This window comes from Zootermopsis nevadensis, unplaced genomic scaffold (assembly GCF_977971745.1).
Source record: "Zootermopsis nevadensis isolate Lab colony 2312 unplaced genomic scaffold, Znev_1.0 Znev_ptg000012l, whole genome shotgun sequence".
NCBI lineage: Eukaryota > Metazoa > Arthropoda > Insecta > Blattodea > Termopsidae > Zootermopsis > Zootermopsis nevadensis.
In genome coordinates this window covers 7,960,073-7,984,189 of record NW_028259144.1, presented here as the reverse complement: position 1 = coordinate 7,984,189, position 24,117 = coordinate 7,960,073, and the positions used below count along the sequence as shown (strand labels likewise).

The 24,117-nt window shown below is 34.1% G+C and overlaps 2 protein-coding genes across 3 annotated transcripts in view; one reads left to right on the top strand and one right to left on the bottom strand.

Moving 5' to 3' along the window:
• The window catches only part of LOC110832246 (Pcf11 cleavage and polyadenylation factor subunit), a 41,407-nt gene extending 21,021 nt beyond the window's left edge, over nt 1-20,386 (bottom strand). For both annotated transcript variants that reach the window (XM_087347832.1, XM_087347833.1), the window contains exons 1-8: nt 20,314-20,386; nt 18,774-19,107; nt 18,418-18,636; nt 15,809-15,934; nt 4,994-5,161; nt 4,124-4,423; nt 3,454-3,612; nt 1,248-2,592 (exon numbers count right to left, since the gene is read on the bottom strand). In XM_087347832.1, the coding sequence (XP_087203958.1) occupies nt 1,248-2,592; nt 3,454-3,612; nt 4,124-4,423; nt 4,994-5,161; nt 15,809-15,934; nt 18,418-18,621 (2,302 nt within the window). In that variant the 5' untranslated portion in view covers nt 18,622-18,636; nt 18,774-19,107; nt 20,314-20,386. The remainder of the gene's footprint in view (nt 1-1,247; nt 2,593-3,453; nt 3,613-4,123; nt 4,424-4,993; nt 5,162-15,808; nt 15,935-18,417; nt 18,637-18,773; nt 19,108-20,313) is intronic.
• Nucleotides 19,067-22,159, top strand: LOC110832259 (ras-related protein Rab-30). The gene is made up of 6 exons (XM_022069089.2): nt 19,067-19,181; nt 19,362-19,467; nt 19,556-19,639; nt 19,883-20,066; nt 20,982-21,133; nt 21,853-22,159. Exons 2-6 carry the CDS (start codon nt 19,381-19,383, stop codon nt 21,955-21,957), a joined length of 612 nt encoding a protein of 203 aa, XP_021924781.1. The 5' UTR covers nt 19,067-19,181; nt 19,362-19,380; the 3' UTR covers nt 21,958-22,159.
• The last annotated feature ends 1,958 nt before the right edge of the window (nt 22,160-24,117 follow it).

Below are 24,117 nucleotides of genomic sequence, written 5' to 3'. Positions count from 1 at the left end.
TCATTCAAGTACCCCTACAGACAAAAAACTAAACCGTTCAGGTCTGGATATCTTGATGGCCAATGTTCTTGACCACCACAACCAATCCATATATAGCGTGTGAAGATCAACAAATTACCATTAGATAGTTGTCTGATATGGTCAAAATATCTGTAGGAAGTGTACACACCAACATTAAAAATAATATGATCATGTCCTGTACCTGTGCAAACACTGTCATTCAATTTTCTGATGCATTCATTACATACCCCAACCTCTCTACAGCCCAGATCTAACACCATGTGACTTTTCTGTTCCTTACACTAAAAAATAACACCTTCAAGGAGAGCACTTCCAGACCACAGATGTTTCAGCGAAAGCTGTGGAGGCCATTTTAAAGAAAATGTCCAAAAATGGCTTCAAAAATGTCATTGACGAGTAGCAAAAATGCTAGAAGTATATTGATTTCAGGGTAGCCTATTTTTAAAAAGGACACACTTGTAATGATTCAGAATAAAGGAACTACGCTTTAAAAAAATTGTTCTTTCTAAACCTTTATTAAACAGCCCTCATAGATTAAATAAAAAACCTTTAAGGAAGTTCTTGTTCACTTATTATTTTACTAACAGTAAGGCAAAGATAAATCCATATCCAACGATAATCAGACCTATATTTATATTATATTTCTGCCTAAAAATGACCTCAGAAATAAGCTCCTGCAGTACATTTTCAAGAACCACACTGCAAACGATGCAATGTACTGTAGTCATGACTGAGGCCCACCTAACACCTATCAAGAGTACACACACAAAACAATCTAGCTTCACACACAAAGTTTCATCCAGCTATTTCAGTTTGATTCAGTATGCATCATTAATAATTTAAATGCCTCAGGTTCAGCCGGACAGACTGTCCAACATTCGGAAATCATGTGAGAAAATATGGTAAATGTTTTAAATCGAACAACCAGATCTCATTCTTTTATATATTCTGGCTGTCCAAAAACTACATACAGGATCGCTACGACAACAGAAAGAGTGGAAAGTTTGCTCACATAACTTACCTTACTCTAAATTCAATGCGACAAACTTCAGACTTCCATAAAAGATTACTCACGCATATCAAGAAGTGTGTGATAAAATTATAAAAATGAAATACAGAGATAAACTGTTGCCATAGTACAGTGCAAAATTCCCAAAGAAACAACCCAAACCAAAACAGAGAAACCCAATAACCATGTAGTGAAGACTGAAAATCTGTTAGCTTACTTTTGATATCCTCTTCAGTGGAAGCCAAGGATGCATTTGTATCTGGCTGGAACATGTTAAGACGTGGATGCTTCTCTGGAGGAGCACCCAAGCGCAAGTCCACATCTCCAGTGGTTGCCACAGGAGGAATTTCTGGGCTGCGAGATTTAGCAGGCAGGTTTCTTCTCACATAGTTACGACCTTTTGGTAGCTTCAGATCTTTGAACACGCTGCCCTTAGATGTGGAAGATTCTTCTTTCTTCTTACCATCTGTACTGATGATTGGAGGAGGTGGCGGTGATGGAGAATCACCCTCTGACTCAATGAACATGTCGTACTTAGAGGAGGATGAGCGATCATGATCGCGACTGAATCCTTTCTCCCCTCCCAAAGGACTCTTTGGTCGTTCTCGCTTATTACTACTGCTACTAGAGTTCCCACCCATATCTGCAGATTCACTGCCAGCTTTACCTGACCCTTTCTTCCTCTCAGATCTGCTTGTACCAAGAGGAGAGGATTTCTTTTTATGATGTTCTGTCTTAGAGGAAGGGGAACTACTTTTGATACTAGTTTCAGTATTCTCTTCATTTCTAACAATCTCATCCTTTGTACCTCCTGCTTTGGGTGGAGGACTATCCGTAAGGTCAATCTTTATTATCTTCGGAAGGTCTTTGTTACGTGGTGGCTTTGTGCTACCATTATGGCCACCTTTACTTTGTATTTTGCGTTGTGATGATGAGGAAGAGGATGGGGAAGTAGAAGTCTTACCACCACCACTAATACTAGGGCGGGACAAGGAAAAAGAAGGAGAAGGGACTCTTCCCAACAACTTGCCACCCCCCTTACCACCAATCCCACTACTAGTGGTAGATGATGTCCGTCCTTTGACATTACTATTACTTAAACCATGTACCTTATTACTCAGCAAACGAGGGTCTTTCTTACTAATTCCTCGAGTTTCTTTATTCACAGTACCTTTATTGGCACAACCAAGATTGATTGTGATCTGAGGTTTGGGTTTGGCAGTCTCTAGTTTAACTGGTTCAAAAACAGAATCAGGTTCCTGCATTTCCTCATCTTGTGTCTGAGCTGTATTATTTGCAGAAACTACACTAGACTGCAACTGCCGAGAAGCCAGTCGTGGATCTCTTGATCGCACATTAGGACCGACAGTAGTTCCTGCTGGTGCTGGAACTGGACGAGAGCCCGTGCTTAATGATGATGTTGCAAACGAAGTCTTCAATCCAGTTGCTGCTGCTGTTGTTACCAGCTCAGTCTTCGCCCTGCTACTTCCTAAAGCACCATTACTACCCCTTGCAGTAGTATTAACTGCTTCAGGAGCAGTTACTGCAACCATTACAGAACTCTGAAAACATAAATTAAACGTACTGTTAAAATACTCATCAGGACACTCTATAATACATAGCACAACATCCCAGAAGTCATCTTCACACATTTCTAATACTGTGACTTTCCAAAAAGAAAATTGTTTCAAGAAAGTATATATACACAGTTACATCTAATGTTGTATGCAAACAAATACAAAGATTAAAGGCTATCAAGTCACATAATACATTTCTGCGCCCACAATATACAAGTGGCATAAGTATGTGACTTTTGAGAAGTAACATTTCCAATAAGGTTTTCTGGATTCTGACACTGTGCGGTCTTGTAGGTACTCAATCAGAGAAATGTACTGACCCCACTGTCAAGTGAGATCTGACACAATGAGCCACAGAGTAGGTGCCCCCTTCACTTCAATACGCCTGAAGACAAGGACAGATGCAATCCTCACAATGTGTTTTTTATAACATCAGACAATGGACATGGTCCAAAACCCAGAAACCAAGACTGTATTATACCATCGCCAGTACCCTTCAGAATCCACAAAGTCCATATTTTTCACCTTTGCCATGAAGCATTATCTATAAAATGTCTGTAAACTTGAATACATGTACATAAAATCAGAAAGGCTAAAAAACAATCTATTACATTATGAAACCACAGAAATTGAACAACAAAAAGATTTCTGTCTTCTGGGTTGTTGCGCTGTGTAGTCTGGTCGATGTTTACCAACATCCCTGATGACTGAGGCAGTATGACCTCTGAAATGTCGGTAAACATCGACCATACTACACAGAGAAACAATCCAGAAGACAGAAATCTTTATACTCACCGCTGTGAAAACCTCAAATCTTATATTGTACAACAATTTTGTTTTATCTACCTGACTATAATTCACAGCTGTCTTCATGACAACTGGGGCAGGATCAGGCACTGTTGTTTGAGATTTTGTGGCAACCAATGGAGATTCTGTTGGTTTATGAGTCACAAGTAGCTTGACAGCATCCTGGCCAGCAACTTTCATTCCTGGCATTACGAGATGCTGGAAATAAAAGACATACTATTAGACTTCAAGCCTTTTCCTCTAGTCCATCAACATGGGGAGGGAGGGGAAGTGACAGCACATACAGCATGTTGATATCCCCTTGCCCTTTCTATCCAACAGTGATGTAGCTGAGGCCCACAGATATCTTGTATCCAGTATATCAAGCATGAATCAGATACTGGGGACATAAATTAAGACTGGCTCAGGATAGAGCAAATGGCAAGCTTTTATGGTGACAGAAATTTAGTGCTGTTTTTCACAACAGCTAACTTCTCCTAAAATGAATAACTACTGACAAGAAATAATTGTACCACAGAGCAAGCTGGATTTCAGGTTCTCACGGCGCAGAGGATAAAAACTGCTATATTCCTCTCAAACGCCGGTAAACTTACACAAGAGTACATGTCACAACAACCCAAGACACAGCCATCTTCAGGGATGGCTCATTAATATTTATATGAGAAAAATATTTATATATTTATTTATAGATCACAACAGCAGCCCTCACCTGAACATTGTCAGCCTTTAAATTACCAGTCTGCCGTTCTAACTGTTTCTGTTGTTCTTCTAATCTTGCCTTTGTCTGGAGCAATTCAAGCTCCAACTTTTTCTGTTGAAGTTCAAGAAGCTCCTTCTGCTTTTTCAGCAACTGCTCCCTCATTTTCGCTTCATTAATTGTGTGTGGATCTTCTGTGACCACGGGCAGTACGGCCGGTGCAGTCGGTGTAGTTGGTGCAGTCGGTGTAGTTGGCGCAGCCGAAGCTGCAGTAGAAGACGGTTGAGGACCAGGAACAGCACCGGCTTGTTGCTGAAAGAAATTTTTAAACTCCGTAACTTCCTCTTGTGTCATCTTTTGCCATAATTAACAGTCTGTATTAATTTGCACAACTCACTCTGGTAAATGCTTTGATTCTTAAAGTGCCTCAGCCTACAGGAGACCATCATGAAACACTCATATATAATACGTACACATGAAAAATCTTACAAAATCCGTAAGTACACAATCAAGAGTTACCGTATTCAATGTTGAAGTGGGTGGGACACATAGATACCATTGAGCTTTAAAGAGTTTGTAAAGTGTAAGAAAAATCTGTCACTCTGCAGTGTCATCTACATTGCAACTAATTTAACTAGTAGATACGTGTCTGCAACAACCGAACATCAAAAATAATATGGCATACAACATAAAAAATTGAATTCAAAAAATATGAAGTAGACCTTTTCCTTCACCCTTGTTTGTTGGTTTTTAAATCAACGACATGTCTGATCACCCGACAGAACTTAATAACATTCATACACCATAAAACTTCAAATCTTTCATAACATAAACAAAGTTCAGAGTTTGAGAATGTAATAATAAAATAGCATTTATACTTACCCGAAAAAACTTTGGATTCACATGTATGGTAGGAGGTACAGCTGTGATCGGCCATGCTGGATCAATTGAATTCACACGTACATCCACAGCATACAACTTCTTTGGAGGAAACACCTCATTCCATGTTTGACGCAACTTAAACATCTGAGCCCGAGTTTTTTCGTCCACCTATATAAATGAATCACATTACATGATACTGTCCCATACATTAAAAAAATACTTCCTTGACCATATCCACAATATTTGGCAGCAAAAACATATTAAAATAATGCATACCTTGTGCTTCACACATGACCAACCTAAATTAAAAATTATATAAATCTAAATAATTTCCTTCACAATACAACTGTTCAATGATCACCAAACGGCAGGGCCAAGTTCACAGAATTCAACAAACACAAAGTGTACATTTGCAAAAGCTGTTTTCTAATCACAGAAGTAAAAGATATTTACAAAAATAAAAGTGTAGATTCCACTAAATCTATCAAAGGCTCAACAGATTACATATAAGTCTTAGAAAAATGAAGAGTTTTCTTTCGATATGACAACTACTTTGGCTGGTTAGATATAGTCAAGAACTGAAACACATAGAGCATTTCCAGCTTTTACAAAATTTTCTTTTAGGTTCACATTGTTTTTACAATGAATGGCATGTTATCAATCTGTTATCGTCGTCATCAATATCAATAATAATAATAAACACCTATCAGGCTGATAAAATGAATTTAGGTTCGACATTTTAACTCAAATATTATTATCAGTTATGTTTCCATTTCTGTATGTATTTGCTTATTTAAAAACAGAATTCAAAAGGGAATCATTAGCTGCTAATTACAATTCAAGTTGAAGTCTTTACACAAAATGGAAATATGACAAAAAAGTCTCCAGCCTTCTGAATCAAACGCATTATTTAAACTGTTTATTTACTAAAAAGCTGTGGCAAATAAATATAATACATACAAGATGATAATACAATATGCATTTGCATTTGAAGGAATAGTCACTTATTTAACAGTAGATTTCTATTATTCTTTTATGAATTCAAAAACTTAAATTCAAGTTATTTTTATATATTGTAAAATTCTACAGATTTCCTCAGAAGGGTTTACATATTCCTAATGTGGGCTTGAAACTAAAACATTTAACAAATGCAAAATAAATGCACTGATGTTTAAAAATGCAAAACAAATAGGTAGAACTAGCAATACCCAGCAAAATGTAATGTGAAATCAAAAATATATTAATCATAAATTTTAATGTATGCTTTCAATTTGCTATTCTAAATTACTTATTTTAATCAAATTTTACTGTAAAATAGTATGTATAAAATGTTATGGATCAACAAACCAGCTGAAAACACTGTTCCAGAATACATCATACTCAACTTGCTACAATCATAAGCTACTAACAAAGCATTTTACAGCAGCAAGTATTATATGTATGGATATCTATTAGTGTTTGCCCATCACTGGCTCTTTGCTGTTGGTAAACACTCTAATAAAGCAGTGAAACAAAGTAAATTATTCAAAATTTAAAAAGAATCCATTTAGTCATTTCTTGGGGTTGTCTTTTCCAGAAGTAACATATGTCTGAACTGGCATACCAAGACACAATATGTTTACCTTAACATAAAGTGAGTCAGTCACCAGTTTGGTGTTTGAGATTCTCTCATTCAAATTAATACTTCACATTGGGTACCCCTGTATGAAGACGGGGACCCAGTTTCCAAAAATATAAGATTGTAAAACATGATTGGAAATATGTACTTTCTGGAGTACACTGATATTCGAAAGGTGTTCTTCATGCCACATCACAGGTGGTTCCTTCACTGATAACCAGCTAAAAAGAACTGTGGACCTACATCACTCTTACTTGAAAGAAATAACAAATGCAACAGTTATACAAAAGGCAATAATTGCATTCAAGGTCACTGTTGCAATGTCAATGATGAAAGCCAATCTGTTCCCACTGTTGAAACAGTGAGTTCCAACAGTGAGCTCAGTTCATTGTTGCAACAATTTTCTGTTCAAATTGTTGAAACAATGTTCCAGTAATGAACATGGTTCCCACTGTTGCAACAATATGTTCCAACAGTAACCCTGAGTCATGCTAGTTGCCTAGACACAAACGGACAGACAGACAGACATGGATGGGCCCTGAAGATGTTCTTCACTCATGATGAAGTATGCAAAATATCTAAAAACCATGATAAATAAAGTACAGGAAATTACAAGTTTATGTAATACACCTTTGCCAAAAAAACCAGAGATAACATTATGGAAAATGTGAATTATACAATGAAGCACAAAATGATGTTTTGATCACTCACTGATATACATTCACAACATAATGATCAACTAAAACATATTTAAATAGGGAATTACAATTGTAGTGCAAATATAAACAGACCATAAATTGCAAACCATCAACACATGTACTGTTAAGTAGGATGAAAAATTAAAAGTCATTGCTGACAAGCCATTAAGAAGAAAAATTTCAGATTCTCACAGTGGAAAGTACATAGATGGCTGTCTTCTGGGTTGTGGTGCTGTGTAGTGCAGTAGAAGTTTACCGACATTACAGAGGTCCTTGCCTCCTCCATTATCAAAGCGAAGATCCAATGATAATGGAAGCAGGTCCTCTGAAATGTTGGTGAATTTCTACCATACTACTCAGTGCTACAACCCAGAAAACAGACATCTTCTTAAGCCAATGGCATAATACAACAGAAAATCAATATGTGGCATGAAACCCCTCTTTTGAATGTCAGTGTATTCCAAACAGCATACTCCTAAAAATCTTGTTTTAATTTGATTATATAAGAATTAAAAGCATTCACTCAGCAGATAACACAGCATGTGAAAGACAGAACAAAAAAATCTGCAGGCAAAACATAAAAAACAATAATGTGCACTGTTCTGTTTCATAACAAAATATTGAGTTTTTGAACTTGCTTGTTACTTTGATTATTTTCACTCACTGAACATCACACTGGTTCAGAGGTAATGAGGACAGCAATAATAGGTTAACAACGTAAAAAAAAAATGCTGAGCACCAATCAAATTCATATCCTAACAGAAACAAATAAATTCCAAATCTGAATAAACCTTACAAGACCTTTAAATTATGTCAATTAGCTCAGCTGATTGTGGCTGGTGTTAGATTGTGACAGGTGACTTGAAATAAAGGAGGCTTCACCCTTAACAAAGAGAAGCTGGTGTATTCTGCAGTAACTCATCTGAGAAAGGAAATATGCTTTGAGCAAAGTCTGATAGGTAAGATGCCCCTAATTGTGTAGCATAATCATGTTACCCTACAAACATACTTTGAGTATGCCCATCCAAATTTCTACTACTACAGTGAAATCATTTATACCTACCACACATAATTACTAACAACAAAAACTGACACTATACATAAACAACAAATTAAAAAATGTATACTGGCATTCATTTAATAACACTTTCATAGCACACAAAAAGACTGGAGCCATAGGCTTCGTTGTTACAGTTCATTCAAGTCCTCGTCGCCATTGCTATTCAGCATCACTTATCACACGCATTTTTGTCTTGTATCACAAGTTTCCAGAAACTGTATTTTTTTCTTCCTTTCACTGACAGATAATGATTTTCAGTTCAAACCGGGCATAGCAATGTTGAATGGTTATGTACTTTGAACAAAAACGACTGCTAGAATAACTCATAACTTTATTCATGTCACAACACATAGTACTCTCCTTTCAAAAAAACTTGTTTGAAGAATATCACATACCTACAAATCAGAAAATTTACACATACATCCTGGAACAACAACAAATGTGTACCACTAACCAGCCTTAAGAATAAAATTAATACCTAAGTTGTTTAATAATGAGTGCAACAGCAGCAAAAATAAAAGCGTTCATATGAGAACTCCGTGGACTAAAGAGGCAGCTAATTTAATGGTCTCCAACACTTCATCAGAACTGTACATGCCCCTTCAATACAAAATGCAATGGAAGTACAAATACAGCCCTTGTACTGTGCAGTGCAGTATATACACACGCACAGACAAAATCCTTTTATCGAACAATCGTAACCAGATTTTACACTACAAAAATTATCTGAATCCAGAGTTTCATTGCTTAACAATTGTTTAATGTATCAAGCAATCAGAGCAGTAAATAAAAGGGCATTTTAAAACAGAAATATATGTTTATAAAAATATAATAAATAAGCAGTTCAATTTGTCAACAGTTAGTGGGCACTTTCATTAACGTTTATTTTTGTCTACATAAATATTCACAAAACATTAAAACAATTATCAATAGGAATATATATTCATTAATACATTCATAATAATAATCAATTTCATTGTTCCAGTCAGTTTGTGGGCACTTTCAGTAATATTCCTTTTGGTCAATAAGAATATATACCATAAGATGGTCACAATACATTAACAATTTCATTATATTGTACAGCAGAGTACATTTTAAGAAAAACCTGGATAAAGGAGGAATACTTTCTCTAAAACACGTGCCCATATAAGCACACACACATAAACTCATAAGCTTTAGAGAAAACAGAGCCACCTATACTGCAGGAAAAAGCAAACATCTCACTCGACACTCATCAGAAGACAGGTACAATATGGGTCAAAGGACAGAACACATATTTTACAATCAAATACATTCATGTAATAATACTTGAAGAACAAAATGTCATTAGTTAATTCTTTCATGGTAAATGAATAAAAATTGCTAATATGAAGAGCTTAGTAACAAAAAATAAATCTTTCTCAGAATTGAGATCTGAAACCGAAGACAAAATTTGATCATGAATGTTATGATATTCTGAAGAGAAATGCTGACAAATGTTCTAGTCATTCAAAGGTTTTTGACCTACAACCCATAATGAATGTATTTGATCTGTGAGTTAAATTTGTAACAGAATCTTATAATATGGATGAATTACTTTAAATAATACTGAGAAATGTCTGATATGACATAAAACACTATGAAATAACACACAAATCTTATCTTGTTCTGTATTTAATGTTTTAATTCCAAATTTAACATTAACTTTAATACAGTGGGTCTGTAAATATTAAATGTAAGTATTTATTAATTCATATTAAATACCTGTATAAGAAAAGATATTAAGAACTTGTAATATCAACTGAAACGTTAAGTGAACATAAGCATTCGCACACAGGTGACAAACAACACCAACATACTAGAATGCCATCAATTCTTGTTCTTTTTAATACTACATTCATTTCACTCTCTTGGTTAAGTCCCATTTAAGTAAACTATCAAAAGCAGATTATTACTACATAAATAGTGTTACATCTTATAATTGCTTCTGGCATCATATAAATCATGACATAATATTTAGCATTTCAGGATCTCATAAAATATGCAAAGCACAAGGTAGCTTACAATTTCAAAATTTGACATTTTTCTTTATTCTATATTATATTAGAGTAAAATTCACTATTATAATAACAATCTGTAATTATAAACACACATTACTGCATGCTCAACTGTTTCATTTCAAAACAAACGATTTTTCCGAGTAAGCTAAAACAAAAATGGTTAAGTGTCTTAAATAAGTAAAACTGTTCAATCAGAATCAATGCAGCTGTGCTAGAAACAAAACAGAATAAAACATAAAATCTGAAAGAAAATATTAATTTGGTGCCAAATATTTAAAATTATATGTCCATTTATTAAAAAAAATAGATTCTAACCTAAAAATAAGGAATTACTGTTATTCTAATACAATACATGCCTGAAATCAGCATGAGAAGGGTTACATTTCATCATTCCAAGGTCAAAGTTGCTACTACATATAACAGTAAAAAGGAAAGCATACATAGTTAAAAATATGAAGCTGGATGCTTCTATTTAAAGTATTTTCTTAAGGTGACCATAATTTCTGAACAACTACCTCAAGCTGTCACTCATCTAACCCACATCTCAACCAGATAATGAAAACATTTCCATCAAGCTACCATTAGTGCCATTCAGTGCCTGCTAATGGAATTTTGTTTCTTTAAAACATGCAATTTCATAAAGGTTATTTCTGTAAATAAAAATAATGACAACCAAATGAGCTAGCAAATTTGCCTTCCTGTTTGATGGGAACAACTGATAAACAGATTTCCTTGAATCAAGTAACAAATAAAAGTCTGATTACAAACACTGAGTATATAAATTTTAGAAAAAGGCAAGGATAACCATCTGGTATGACAAATTTAGCAAACCCATGTAACTACCCACAACCCCATAACTGTCTGTTGGTGTGTAGATGAGCAACACAAATTATGCAAGATCACATCACATGGAGTTTGTGGTAATTAGCAATCATATCCACCAGAAGCAATCTCAGAGTTCTTCAAGACGTGTGGGGAAATGAGAAAAACTCAATGCCTTTGCAGGCGCCCATCAAATCGATAAAATGGATATTAACATCTTCACATGCAAGAAAATTATTACCGTGGGTGCCGTAGGGCATGGGCATCCACTAAGCTTCCCTTATCTTCAATTTAACTTTTAAATCATTTCTCCATAATTATTCTTTTAATAAATGTAAGTGGGTATTTATTTGGTCCTATAAAAACTTGTTATTAAATGTTTACAGTTTTCCATGACACAGCTTACACATTTTTGACAGGTAGCGGAGCTGGTTGAGTTATGTTTTGACTAAGAAGATTCTTGAAATTCAAGAATGGCACGGGCGAGTGAACACACTGCAATCCAATTCCAGTCCTACTTATGTTTAAGGTGCTGACTCTGTTGTAAGCTATGTTTCTAGTCCTCTGAGATTGTCTGCTGGATGAATTTGTGACACAAACCTGTGCAACGCCCATAATTTTAAAAAGTCAGCACTCATGCTTCATGCAGCTAGATATGTTTATTTATAGTCTTCTTCATTCAACATAAATGCCCATTATTAACTAAAATACATGCTGTCTGCTTGCAACAAATTTCAACCAACTCAGCATTCAACTGCATGCCACCATTTCTATGTGATTCTATTATATTCATATAATTCCCAGTGTCATCTACGGAAAGCATTTAGAGTTAATCATCAAGGGTTCTCAAGTTACATGATGATAGCACTAAAATCCCTTTTAATTATCTCAAACACTATATGGAAAAAGTGTACTGTGCACAAAATTAGTTTTTCTTTTTTCTTGACAACTTCCGTTCAAAACACTTTTCACTCCATTGAGTATTTAGCAAATTACACTTGAGACAAATAAAGAAATTCATGCGTCTTCATGTAAAACACGTTTCTCATCCTTTTCAGACTTGGGGTCAAAGCTGCCCTATCTTATCAACTCGAAGGCCACAAGATTATACATGAGGACGATTTATTCAAATGCAATAGTAGTTTATTTTAAATGTTACTAAATGAAGCCTGCTACTTTGAACAGCTTTACGTATCAGTGTGATATTTAACAACACTTTTTTGCTTGAAAAATCTAATGTCAGGTTGTTTTTGTTGCTGTGATTTACAATGCATCCACCTCAGTATTCATGAGAAAGATGCATCTTAGTTCTTGATTTCATGCTCTTTAAGTTAAACAGCTGCTTATCTGCAGTAACTACTGAATATTGACAATGCTAAGTGCTTTTTACTGACATAAGCCAAGTATTTATTTGATATCAGGTAATGATCTTTTCTTCAAAATAGGCCCATGTACTTATATTACTGATTTCTTCCTTTGAATTAGTTGTAAGAAATGCTGGGTAGTATATTTAAATGTGTGTAATGTAAAAATCTGACAAATGTAAGTGCCAAAAAAAAAATCATATGAATTTGGGCTCAAAAAGGCCTTTCTGAATTACATCCTTTTTCTCCTCTCTCAAACTTCCAATGCAGAATCACACTTTTGTCCTTTCCCTCTGCTTGGAGTGGAAATTTCACCATAAGTTCTCAAAATTCCTATTTGAAAGAGGCCATTACACAAAACATTGCTTCTAGATACACCTGGTATGCTTAATGTTGATCTGCATGTCATAATAGAATTGCATATTCATCATTCCTTGTAATGAATAAATATAATTTTCATGAAACACTTGCCACAAACTGTTATGATTTTCAACATTGGCATAACTACGCTGTTCAAACAGTGTTCATCACTGGCCTCTATAATATTGCCATTGGATAGCATTACAGAAATAAATTAAATTTAGACACAGAATAGAACTTGAATGTTGCAAACCACTAACAACATGAACTGGTAGTGCTGGTAACACTGAAGTATATCACCAAAAGCTTATGTGTGTCATAATAGCACCATGCACCTTCTTCTTCTTCTTCTCCTCCCGAATCCACTGCCCAATGGTGCTCCATACAAGAAGAGGAAGTAACAAAGCATGACGTCAACACCAAGTTCAAAATTTTGAAAATTTAAAGAGACCAACTTGGAAAGGAGCCATTTCTGGGTTCATGTTCAAATAAATCATCTTCATGGTTTTAATGCACAGAATTAATCCTTACATGTGTAACAGACCTTTAAATTATACACACCACATAGTACACATTCTGTGTCAGACACTTTATAGATTAGATCACTTATCTTTCACTTGGCACTACAGCCAAACAACACAGCAAACAATTAATCAACATGTCATTAATATTATGAATCAACGGAGATTTCATTCTATTCCGCAGTAAACAACAAAACCACATATTTGTAATATTTTGCAATGGATATCAAATACTATCCACAAATCTTAAGACTACTTAGTTATCCAAGCCTTTTTCTACTTAATTATAAGACTAATCAAACCTTTAACATTCCCAAAATCTGAAGATTCTTTTCATAATAGAACTGAGATTGATATGCACCTTTAATTCATGGTGAAATTTAAGTTGGTTTATTGACTGTAAACTCCTCAGAAATGTCAGTATTTACTAAACTATACGCTACATCCCAAAAGACATTAATCTTTTTTAGCTAAATTTATAAAACAAATAACACAGCCACACCATTAAAATTAGCTTAGCTGAGTTAAATACTTAGACTTAAGAAACAGGAAATAAGAGAACCTACAACACATTCGTAATTTAATTAAGTAAATTTAAATAACTAAAGCTTTGGATTAAAACATATGTTATGATAGTATTACACGATCAGACCATGCAGCGTCTTCTTGTGCCTGAAATTTAATTGAGCAATCTATACAAATTTACAATCGTAAAAGAATGTTGATGTGTCAGTGGAGAACAATGTTTCGCTCTTCTGAGGGACAGGCAGTTGATGCCTGAATCAACCAGCCACCCACCTGTGAATAGGACTCACACAACTTTCACAAAGATCTTTAAACTCTGTGGGTCACTACCAAGTACAACTTCTGACATAAGATAATCTACAAAACTAATGTGGAACAATGCCCAATCTGAAATAGTGCCTAACTCATTCTTAAGTATCTACTCAACATTAATCTCGTGCTGCAATACTCGTCAAAGCACCGGGTCAATGAAAACACATCACGAAACTATTGAACACCATACTATGCAAAATTACCAAAACCTGCAATGACAAAAGTTATCGCGTATACACGATCAAAACATTCAGTCTCATCTCAAAGATACCATTTACATATTTTAAAATCTTTGAGTTGTATTTCAATGCCAAAAATGTTCAGTATACTTTTATTAATGTATTGTAGATAGTTATGATAATTGCCATGGTTCTTATCAGTTAACCTTTATCATGTGAAAAGATGATTTAAATCCCTGTACTATGGAACTGATAGCCAAATTTCATCCACAGGCTTTAATGGTTTAGCAGTATGTTATTGTAATACACACTGAGCTGGATCAGATGTAGACAGTGCACAGCCAATAAACATTAAAGATGTTACAGTTCCTATGCTAATATGTATTCAATCATATTTCATAACTTAATATCCTCACCACTTAGCAACACATAATATGCAATAAAAGAGCAGTCCTTTCAATATTTAGCCTCATCGCACTCAAGAAACGACATTCAATGATGTATTAAGTTATAATACTTCCATCTGTGTAAATTTTATTTGATATTTATGAACTTGAAGGTGACTATTCTGAGATGTTACATCGTGTAGTCTGGCAGAAACTGACATGTTTTAAGACAGAGTAAACAACTCTGAAATGTCTGTCAATTTCTACTGATTAAATGATGCAACACCCCCACTATGCAGCCATCTTCACACTCATCAACATTAGAAGGTAAAATCTCACCATTTATAGTTCATTTAGGCCACTGACAGATGAGAACTCTGGCAGGCAAAAACAGTGTAGAATGAATACAGGCTTTTGAGTTTGCCAAAACAAATTCAATCTAAATCTGTTCACATAGAGAGGAAGTAATACCAAGTCATGACCCCTTGTGTTCTGAACACTGGTATATGCAAAGACCATAAATAATGAAACCAATTACAACACACAAACATATTTACCATAGTCAGTTTCCTTGTCACAATACAAACTATATTACTATGCGACCCATTATTGGAAGTAAGGTTAAGATAGAGACAAAAGCTGTGCAGTTCTGTTATCTCATATTAGATAAACTTTGATTAACAGTTCATAAATCAATGAAGTGTTCTATAATTTGCATGACTTCCCATATGAAATACGTCAAACACACACCACAAAAGACTACACGAGTTACAGTAATCTAAGTAAATCCGAATATATAAATCATTAGTAGCACTCTCAGTACAATCACTGTCTTTACATATCAATCCCCTTTGGAAAATGGAAGAATCTTCAAAACTGGGAACAAACAAACCCCAAACTACAACCCCCAAAAAATGAAAAAGAGTAATACCTTCTCAAAAACACTGCAGAATGTTGAAACGATGTTCTGAGTGAAGAGTGATGTGTATGTATCCCCAACATTCTTCACGATAGAATCGATGAGGTACAACACAGGCAGCTTCATCTCCGCCCGCACCTACACGAACAGTACAAACATACTTGGGGGGGGTTGTCGTGTGTCGAGGCTCCACTTTCCTTCCAGTCTTGATAAACTCTCCATCAATGTGATTACACTATCATACTCAATAAAACCAAACCTGTCTATGGAAAACAGGACCTAACTTTTCCACGGCTACCTTTATTTGGTACTAGTGACACCTGGATAAGGAAGGAAAGGGAACCTGCGTAACTTCTAAAACTATATGTAAACGGTCTCCTCCTTTGTCATAAGAATACAGCCATAATGAAAATGGAATAGGAAGCAATGTCAGGATTCAGAAATATTAGGATTCTTGTGCATTATCTACCCACTACTAAAAACACACAATTATTTTTAAACACTGATGATTATAGTTTACTTTTTCATCACAAAATGTTTCTCCATTGTACTGAATGTTTTGTCATACCAGATATATGAGGTGGAAGAGACAGTTTCTCAAAGGTATTATAAAAAATAACCTGTCCATATCCTCGAAGAACAACTTCTCCTATGCTTCAAGATATGGTGGCCCTAACATTGTGTTCAAAGGACTGTAATGATGGTGTTGTGCACTAAAGACATTCTACATCACGTTAAACTAGCTTTGGCTATGCTAGTTTAAGATATCATACATTTAACTAGAATAAAGACAGTAAGAAATCTTTTGAACAGCAAAACAAAACCTTGCCTAACATAACATAAAATGTTCTTACTTATGAACAACACTGCTATAACAATCCTCTCAATGCTTAGCATAAAGATAAGATAATTGGTTACTTCTTGTATATGACCTCCCTATCTCTTACTACTTTTTAGTGGAAGGAAGTAATGCACAAGAGATATGAGATAAAGTCAAGGATAATGAACAAATTTTACATTTTTCAGTAACTGTCTGTACCAATTTATATCCCAAACAGTTGAAGAAGATGGAACAAATCTTCAAACAAAACATCTTGAAACAGTACTACCTGAAATATCTGTTTACATGATTCATCATTTACATCAAATTTTCAACGGTAGTATAAATAATGTCCATCCAAACAAGCTATAATGCTAAAGAGACATTCAAACTTTCCACTGAATCATGTACCCAGATATTGGTAATACTATGCACTCTTAACTCCATCTAGAAACATGAATCAAAATTAAATTATACTGTCTCAAACAAGAAAGATAAAATGAACTAAGGACTTGAAACTGTTCAGTATTCCAGGGACAAATGTTGTTTCCTCAAGGTTAATGATAAGAAATAGTTAAGAATATAAAATCTATTTAATCAAACCATTTACCGCAAAATTCTATTTCCAAATATATAAACAAGTACTTCAACATGAAATAAGGACTGTTTACTATTTTATGTTGGACTATACAACTCTATTTAACAGCAAAATAATAAGCTCCCCCCTCCCAACAGACACTAAGATTCATTACTCAAAATATGATATAAAAATTTATTCCAGAAAGACCTTATTGCTTATATCAAATTATAAGCAAGCATGTGTTTCATACAGTCTACTAAATAAAAGACAACAGCTTATATTAAATAAACCGTTACTTTTTAAGGTCTTCAGTTGTACTGGAATAATATCCCAATGTATAAATGTGTTTAATTCATGTTCTCACTCATAAACACATTCCCATTCTCATATAACATTCATTCCTCAAGAAAGCTGTACCACTCCACTTACAGTCCACTTATCTGTACTAACAGGACACTTGCTTTGTATTATCCTTCTTGCAGATCATAACCATTATTCATTTCAATATCTCTCTCTACTATGTAAGTGCCTCATTTTTTGTCAAATACTCTTCTTTATTATCAACCATATTCAGTGGTGGAACATTCCATAAAACATACTGATGATCAATATTACATGCTGCATCCTAAGTGGTAATGATGACAAGTGAGACAGAAAGTATTGCTATAAAATACTATTTTTGTACTGACATTCTTTGGGTACATCACTGCTTAGAAGTTGGCACAAATTGGAATAAAATAATCTGATTCAACAAAACAACCACTACTTTGAAATTTGGGTCAATCTTAAAAGTGTTGAATGTGGACCTGTGGCCATACTTTGGAAGTATAACAACCAGAATTCCTGAACACTTGCTTCCATTTCCATTATTAAATAGAGGAATGTACATTGTAAAATACCAAATTATGAAGAACCTGAATTTTGGCTTTCTTTTATACATTCTCATGAACCCGTGTTCAAGCTGAGGCAGGTGTAATACACACAAAACTAAGAAACACATAATTTTGGGGTTCCACTTAATTTCACATATTCCCTGTGTTCAAGCTCCACTAACTAATCAATGGGCTACAGCAATAATAAACTCCTAACATACAGATTACTCGAAAGCTTAAATTAGGTTCTCCATGGTGTAAGATTATTTTACCACACGAATCATAATTTACATTTTGAGGTTTCCAAGCCTCAAGATATGACAAAATCAAACAAAATCTTAAAAATGACCTTTTGAAGATGTTTTTCCACTGCCTGGACGATTATTGGTGCATGCATTATATTATCATCAGCGAGCATCGTAAGCATGTTGATTAGTGGTTTGCTGTTCACGGTGAGATCCGATAAGGAGGACGCATATTCTTCGGCTACCTCTTTCGCCTCCTTGGACATTTTTGCCGTAGATGTCATATTCTCGAAGGTTTCAGTAACCATTCACACCACACTCAACTGTAAAACAATTAAACAACAACAGTTCACTATTTGGTTCACAAGATCTAACGGCACTCACAACAGCTTGGAAAAATTGTAACATTTCTAATACATAATTCATCATTAAAAGTGTGTCCATATAGCAAAAAACTTACCTTTTCCATCAAATATTAAATCTATTACAACATGATCCTAATAACAGTCAAAATGTTGCTGAAATAACTTTTCTTTCTCACAAATATTACACCATCACGGATAGAACTTCCAACGTCTGCGAAATCCTCAAAATGGCTACCTACGCTTTACGTATCAACGTTGTAACATAGTTCATAATTGGTCTACAGCGACAACAACAGGATATGGAACGATTCTTCATCCAATCACGTCACTTGTTACATTTCTTCAACGATCACTATTCGTAAAATTGTAGTTTCTATATCATCCGATAGATGTCAGTATGGAAGAAAGCTGTCTGCTTTTTGACACAATCTGCAAAAATAATAAATTGAAACCGTATACAGCAAATATTTAACTTATTATATAATTATTTGCCATCTTATAAGGTACTTGTATGTTTTTGCATGTAATTTGCGTGTAATTATTATGATAGGACAGATGGGCAGGGTTGAGCTATTAAGGTGAAATGCTTAATGCACTGATTGACGTACAACCTTTCACTTTTGAAAGATGATGTTATCATTATTTACAAATGTTTAACAAGCTCCCTTTTTTTAATATTTTAGGTGGCTCAATAAAACATCAATGGAAGATTATAAGTTTCTATTTAAGGTTGTCCTTGTTGGAAATGCAGGTGTTGGGAAAACATGTTTGGTTAGAAGGTTCACACAGGTAAAATGTGTTGACTAACTTATTAACATGTTTCAGTTATTAACAGAATAAAAAATTGTTTCTTATACTTATATTTCGATTATTATAGGGCCTTTTTCCTCCTGGACAAGGTGCTACAATTGGGGTAGATTTTATGATCAAGACTGTGGAGATTGATAACGAAAAAATCAAGGTACCGTAAACTGTATTCATTAACGACTGTCTGATGAATTATCACACAAAGTGTTTATTTTGTAAGTAATATACATGAGAATTATTTTTTAATATGAAAGACAAATATTTATATATGTGAGGAACACACGGGAAAGTGCTGAATTGCATATATTCTTAATATAATTAATAAATTGATAAATAATTTATTCACGTTACTACATAATATGCATGTAGTTCTTAATTTAATTATTTCTCTAAACAGTTACAAATCTGGGATACTGCAGGGCAGGAGAGATTCCGATCCATCACACAAAGCTATTACCGCTCGGCTCATGCTCTTATTTTGGTATATGATATAAGCTGCCAACCTACATTTGATTGCCTCCCTGACTGGTTGCGGGAAATTGAAGAGTATGCTAGCAGCAAAGTACTCAGGGTTTTAGTAGGTTAGTAATGTCCTATATTTGTCATCAGATTCTGAGAAAATAAAAAATTGACAGTGGAACTACAGTTCTTGAGAATCTGACGTAAATACATCTCTGTATAAAGGATATACATGCTTTACAACTGAGTAAATAGTTTGATTAAGACATTGCTTATTTAACTTGAATTAGTTACGCTTAAGATGGCTCTGTGGTAGCTGAATGTAATGTATTGTAATGTAATGTAATAATTCTTATATAAGATAAGTACTTGTGATATTCTAAAACGTTTTCACCAGCACAAAGTTATCTTGTCTACGACACACTTCTTATACAAGCGATTCACAGCTCAGCTCTTTCCACAATAAAGAAAGCGGATTGTTGACAGCAGTAATGTAACACATCAATGCCAAGCAAACAGATGATGTAACAATTAGTTTCTTAGGTAACATAACCATTGTTGTCGGCCCATATTTAGACATTGTTGATATTGATCTTACTCATCTTCGTTACGCTTCTTTTCCGAATGACCCTTCCGTATAGACTTACTGTTTCTGGTGACTCATTGTATTTGTGTATTGCAGTCCACCATATTTATGTAGTGTTTGGTAGATGGAATTTGACACTTTATTAATTTCTGTTTTCACTTTTGCCATTCCCAGCTAATAAAATTAATAATTTGTCAACTGCTTTAGAAGGTAAAAATGCTAGTCTGAGTAAATATGAGCAAATGTGAAGTGAAGGAAGATATTCATATGTTATATGAAATGAAAATAGCATGAAGTGTTACATTAGTGAAGGAAAACCTTTTCTGATATTTATTTTAATGATAACTGTACTGATGGGAAACAATTTCTAATATTCCTATTATTCAAATGATAATGGTAGTGATTAAAAATTTTTTTATAATATTGCTGTTTCTCTTGTCTCACATAATAGGTAACAAGATTGACCGAGAAGATCGTGAAATTCCGGCTCATGTCGGAGAGGATTTTGCCCAGAGGCATAGTATGTATTATTTAGAAACATCTGCAAAAGAAGCAGAAAATGTTGAAAGATTGTTCATGGAGATAGCTGCAGAATTAATGGAGGTAAATATTTCTTGTACATTTAATGTCTGTAGCATAAAGCTCTTACCAATGTACTTTATATCTTTATAGTTTGTAATAAGTTTCATCTTCGACTTCTGTCAAAGATGAAACTTTGGTTATGTGAAAAATACCAACCTCAATAATGATTCAAAATCCACATTGAGTTCTGGGTTTTGCTGATGTTTATCGTCACATGCCATTGGGAATAATGGAAGGAGTTTAGTGAAATTTGTCTACACATTGCAGTTTTGGTTAAAACTGGACAACAATAATGAACACTTCATGTGAAGACCTGCATGCATCCTGCACACAGAAATTACTGAAAGGAAAAACCCCATGCTAACGTAGTTACCTCAGTTATGTAATGAATCCCGAACCACCTACAAAATGCCATGGTTACAATTGAAAATATCAAAAGTCAGATTCTGACAAACTCACCAGAATTGTTATACCACATGTCCATCTTCCAACATTTTTTTATGTCAGTGTTTTGTATTCAAGTTTTGAACCATTTATTTTCTTTTTGTAACATATTCCCATTAACGTAATATCTTCTGTGGAGTTACTGAAGCTTCACATTGCTTATGAACCCCCAGTATGTCCAAATCTGACCCATATGACAACACTAAAAAAAACTGGTTGATTAATGAGAAAACAAAGGCAGATCTGAAGTATTTGTGTATACCCTAGTACTGTATTATACATTTTATTCTTAACAGCAAGCAAGAAGCAAAGAGCTGCCAAGGTATGACAGCAACTCTCCAACGATAAATGGCCGGACCACAGTCATAGGAGATGGTGGTTGTTGTAGTAGAATGTCCTAACTGCTATATATTGACTGATATTAACATAATAAATAATATAAGTTCCAAGAAATGTAATAATGAAGTTGCCAGGTGAATATAGAAGTCTCTGAACAAGATTAATGTTACGGTAAATGCTTATGGAATATTAATCTTGAAAGCATTCCTCTTTTTAATATAATTTAATAAAATACAAGAAATACCTTTTTAAGGAAATATTTTATATTTTTACACCTTTCTCAGCCTCACTTGTCATGCTAGAGCATGCAATAGCATGAAAACTGTCAATGCCATGTGCTGAGTTCATATGTAAATATCATGTTACAGATATTTACCAAATGTAGGAAACAATTTTAACTCTTCCTTATAAAAAGGAAATATGGGTGTGCACATAAGATGCATACAAATATTGATTCCTGCAGTTATATAAGATATTGTCATATTAATTAAGCAAACAAGCTGATCTTATATAATGTCAAGAACCCAGTTTGATGAACTTTACAAAGCATGCCAGACCCATGTGGATTACACTATTTAGTTAACTTTTATCAACCATGCATCACAGCTTAATGTGCAGTCCAGCTGGCCGCGTGTTGCGCTACCACACTGCCAAACCTTTAATCCTGGATATAATCTTTTATTCCTGAAAAATACAGGTTAAATAGAAATCTGTAACTACAAACTTCCAGTCATGCAAAACTTACTGTGTGAGTTTCAAATGTCTGTTGAAGTAATGTTCAAATTTGAGTATGCTGCAAATTATGATTTTGTTGGAGAATGCATTTATTCCTGATGCATTCAACACAAGAATGAAGGTGATGATTACAATATTTACATATACAAATATTTATATATAAGTTATTAAAACTGTTTATCTTGTAATTACAGGAATCTAAATTTGTAGTTTCCACTTGCACACTGGACATCAGCTATAAGGCTTGGGCTTTAACATTCTTTGCAGCTGTGTTATTGTATTAACTGTTGATTTATAACTAATGAATTGATATTATGAGTGATATAATGTCAGAAAACTATTTTTTCCTATTGTCACAAAGCCAGAGACTGTAAATATTGTTAAATCTGATAAAGCAGCTATGTCCAAAATGAATAATATTATGGTTCTTATACAAGAATTTCAATACGAACGTGGTTCGTTTGAAAAGACAGCAGTGATAGGAGCATGTCTCAAAAAAGGTGAAATATCAGGATTTGGTAAATAGAAACAAATTCTTCCACAGTGAGATTACAACACTGAATATGATTTATGTGGATATAAAATGTCTGATTCTTGTATTCATATGAAGCATTTTGTTTGTCATTTTGAAGAAATATTGTAAACAGGTTTATTGCTTCTATCCTTGGCTCTCTTAATGTGTCAGCAAGAATTTAGCCCTGCTGCACAGGATGTAAAATATTAGATATGACTGCACTGAATAATATATCGAGTTATTAACACCATACTTCTTTGAGGAAATACATTCCAGTATTGTTTATAACTCTTTTTACATATTATATACTGTAGTATTTTTATTACTGCAGCTAGACTTATATATTTTATTTCTGTGATAGTGGCAGTATTGTAACTTTTTTTTGAACAAAAGTGTTGATGTTTAACTGGATTGTATATATAGATTTTTGAAACACAATTTGGCATGTTATTAGATTGTTCAACAAACATAAAGATGCTACAGTTTTATAAAATTTATTGCTATAAGCTAGAATATAAATTTATTTTGTTGTGTTTAATGTTACTGTATGTGATCTCATATGAAAGCAATCCTTTATTACCTTATGGCACAATTACAAGAATGTAGGTCATGCAAAATGTGTCAGTACTTAATCTTACTGTAGGTAAAATGTTTTATTTTGTGGCTGTTATAAATATTTGTAGTTTAGGATGGCATATTCAGTATTTTAGACTTTGATCTACATAGGAATTCTCATGCAGAAAACAAGGTGATCATATGTTGAACCAATAAGATACAATAATCCAGTGGGATTCATATTCATTATATATTTTTTCTGACATTTTTAACATTTTCAATGCCCTGCTGTATTTTATTCTATATTTATTTTAATTTCTTAGCAGTTTTTTGTAACTATGTTCAGAATATGAACAGGCTTCCCTGACATACACTGAACATTACATCTTGATGTCCTTGTGTTAACGCCAAGAGTGTA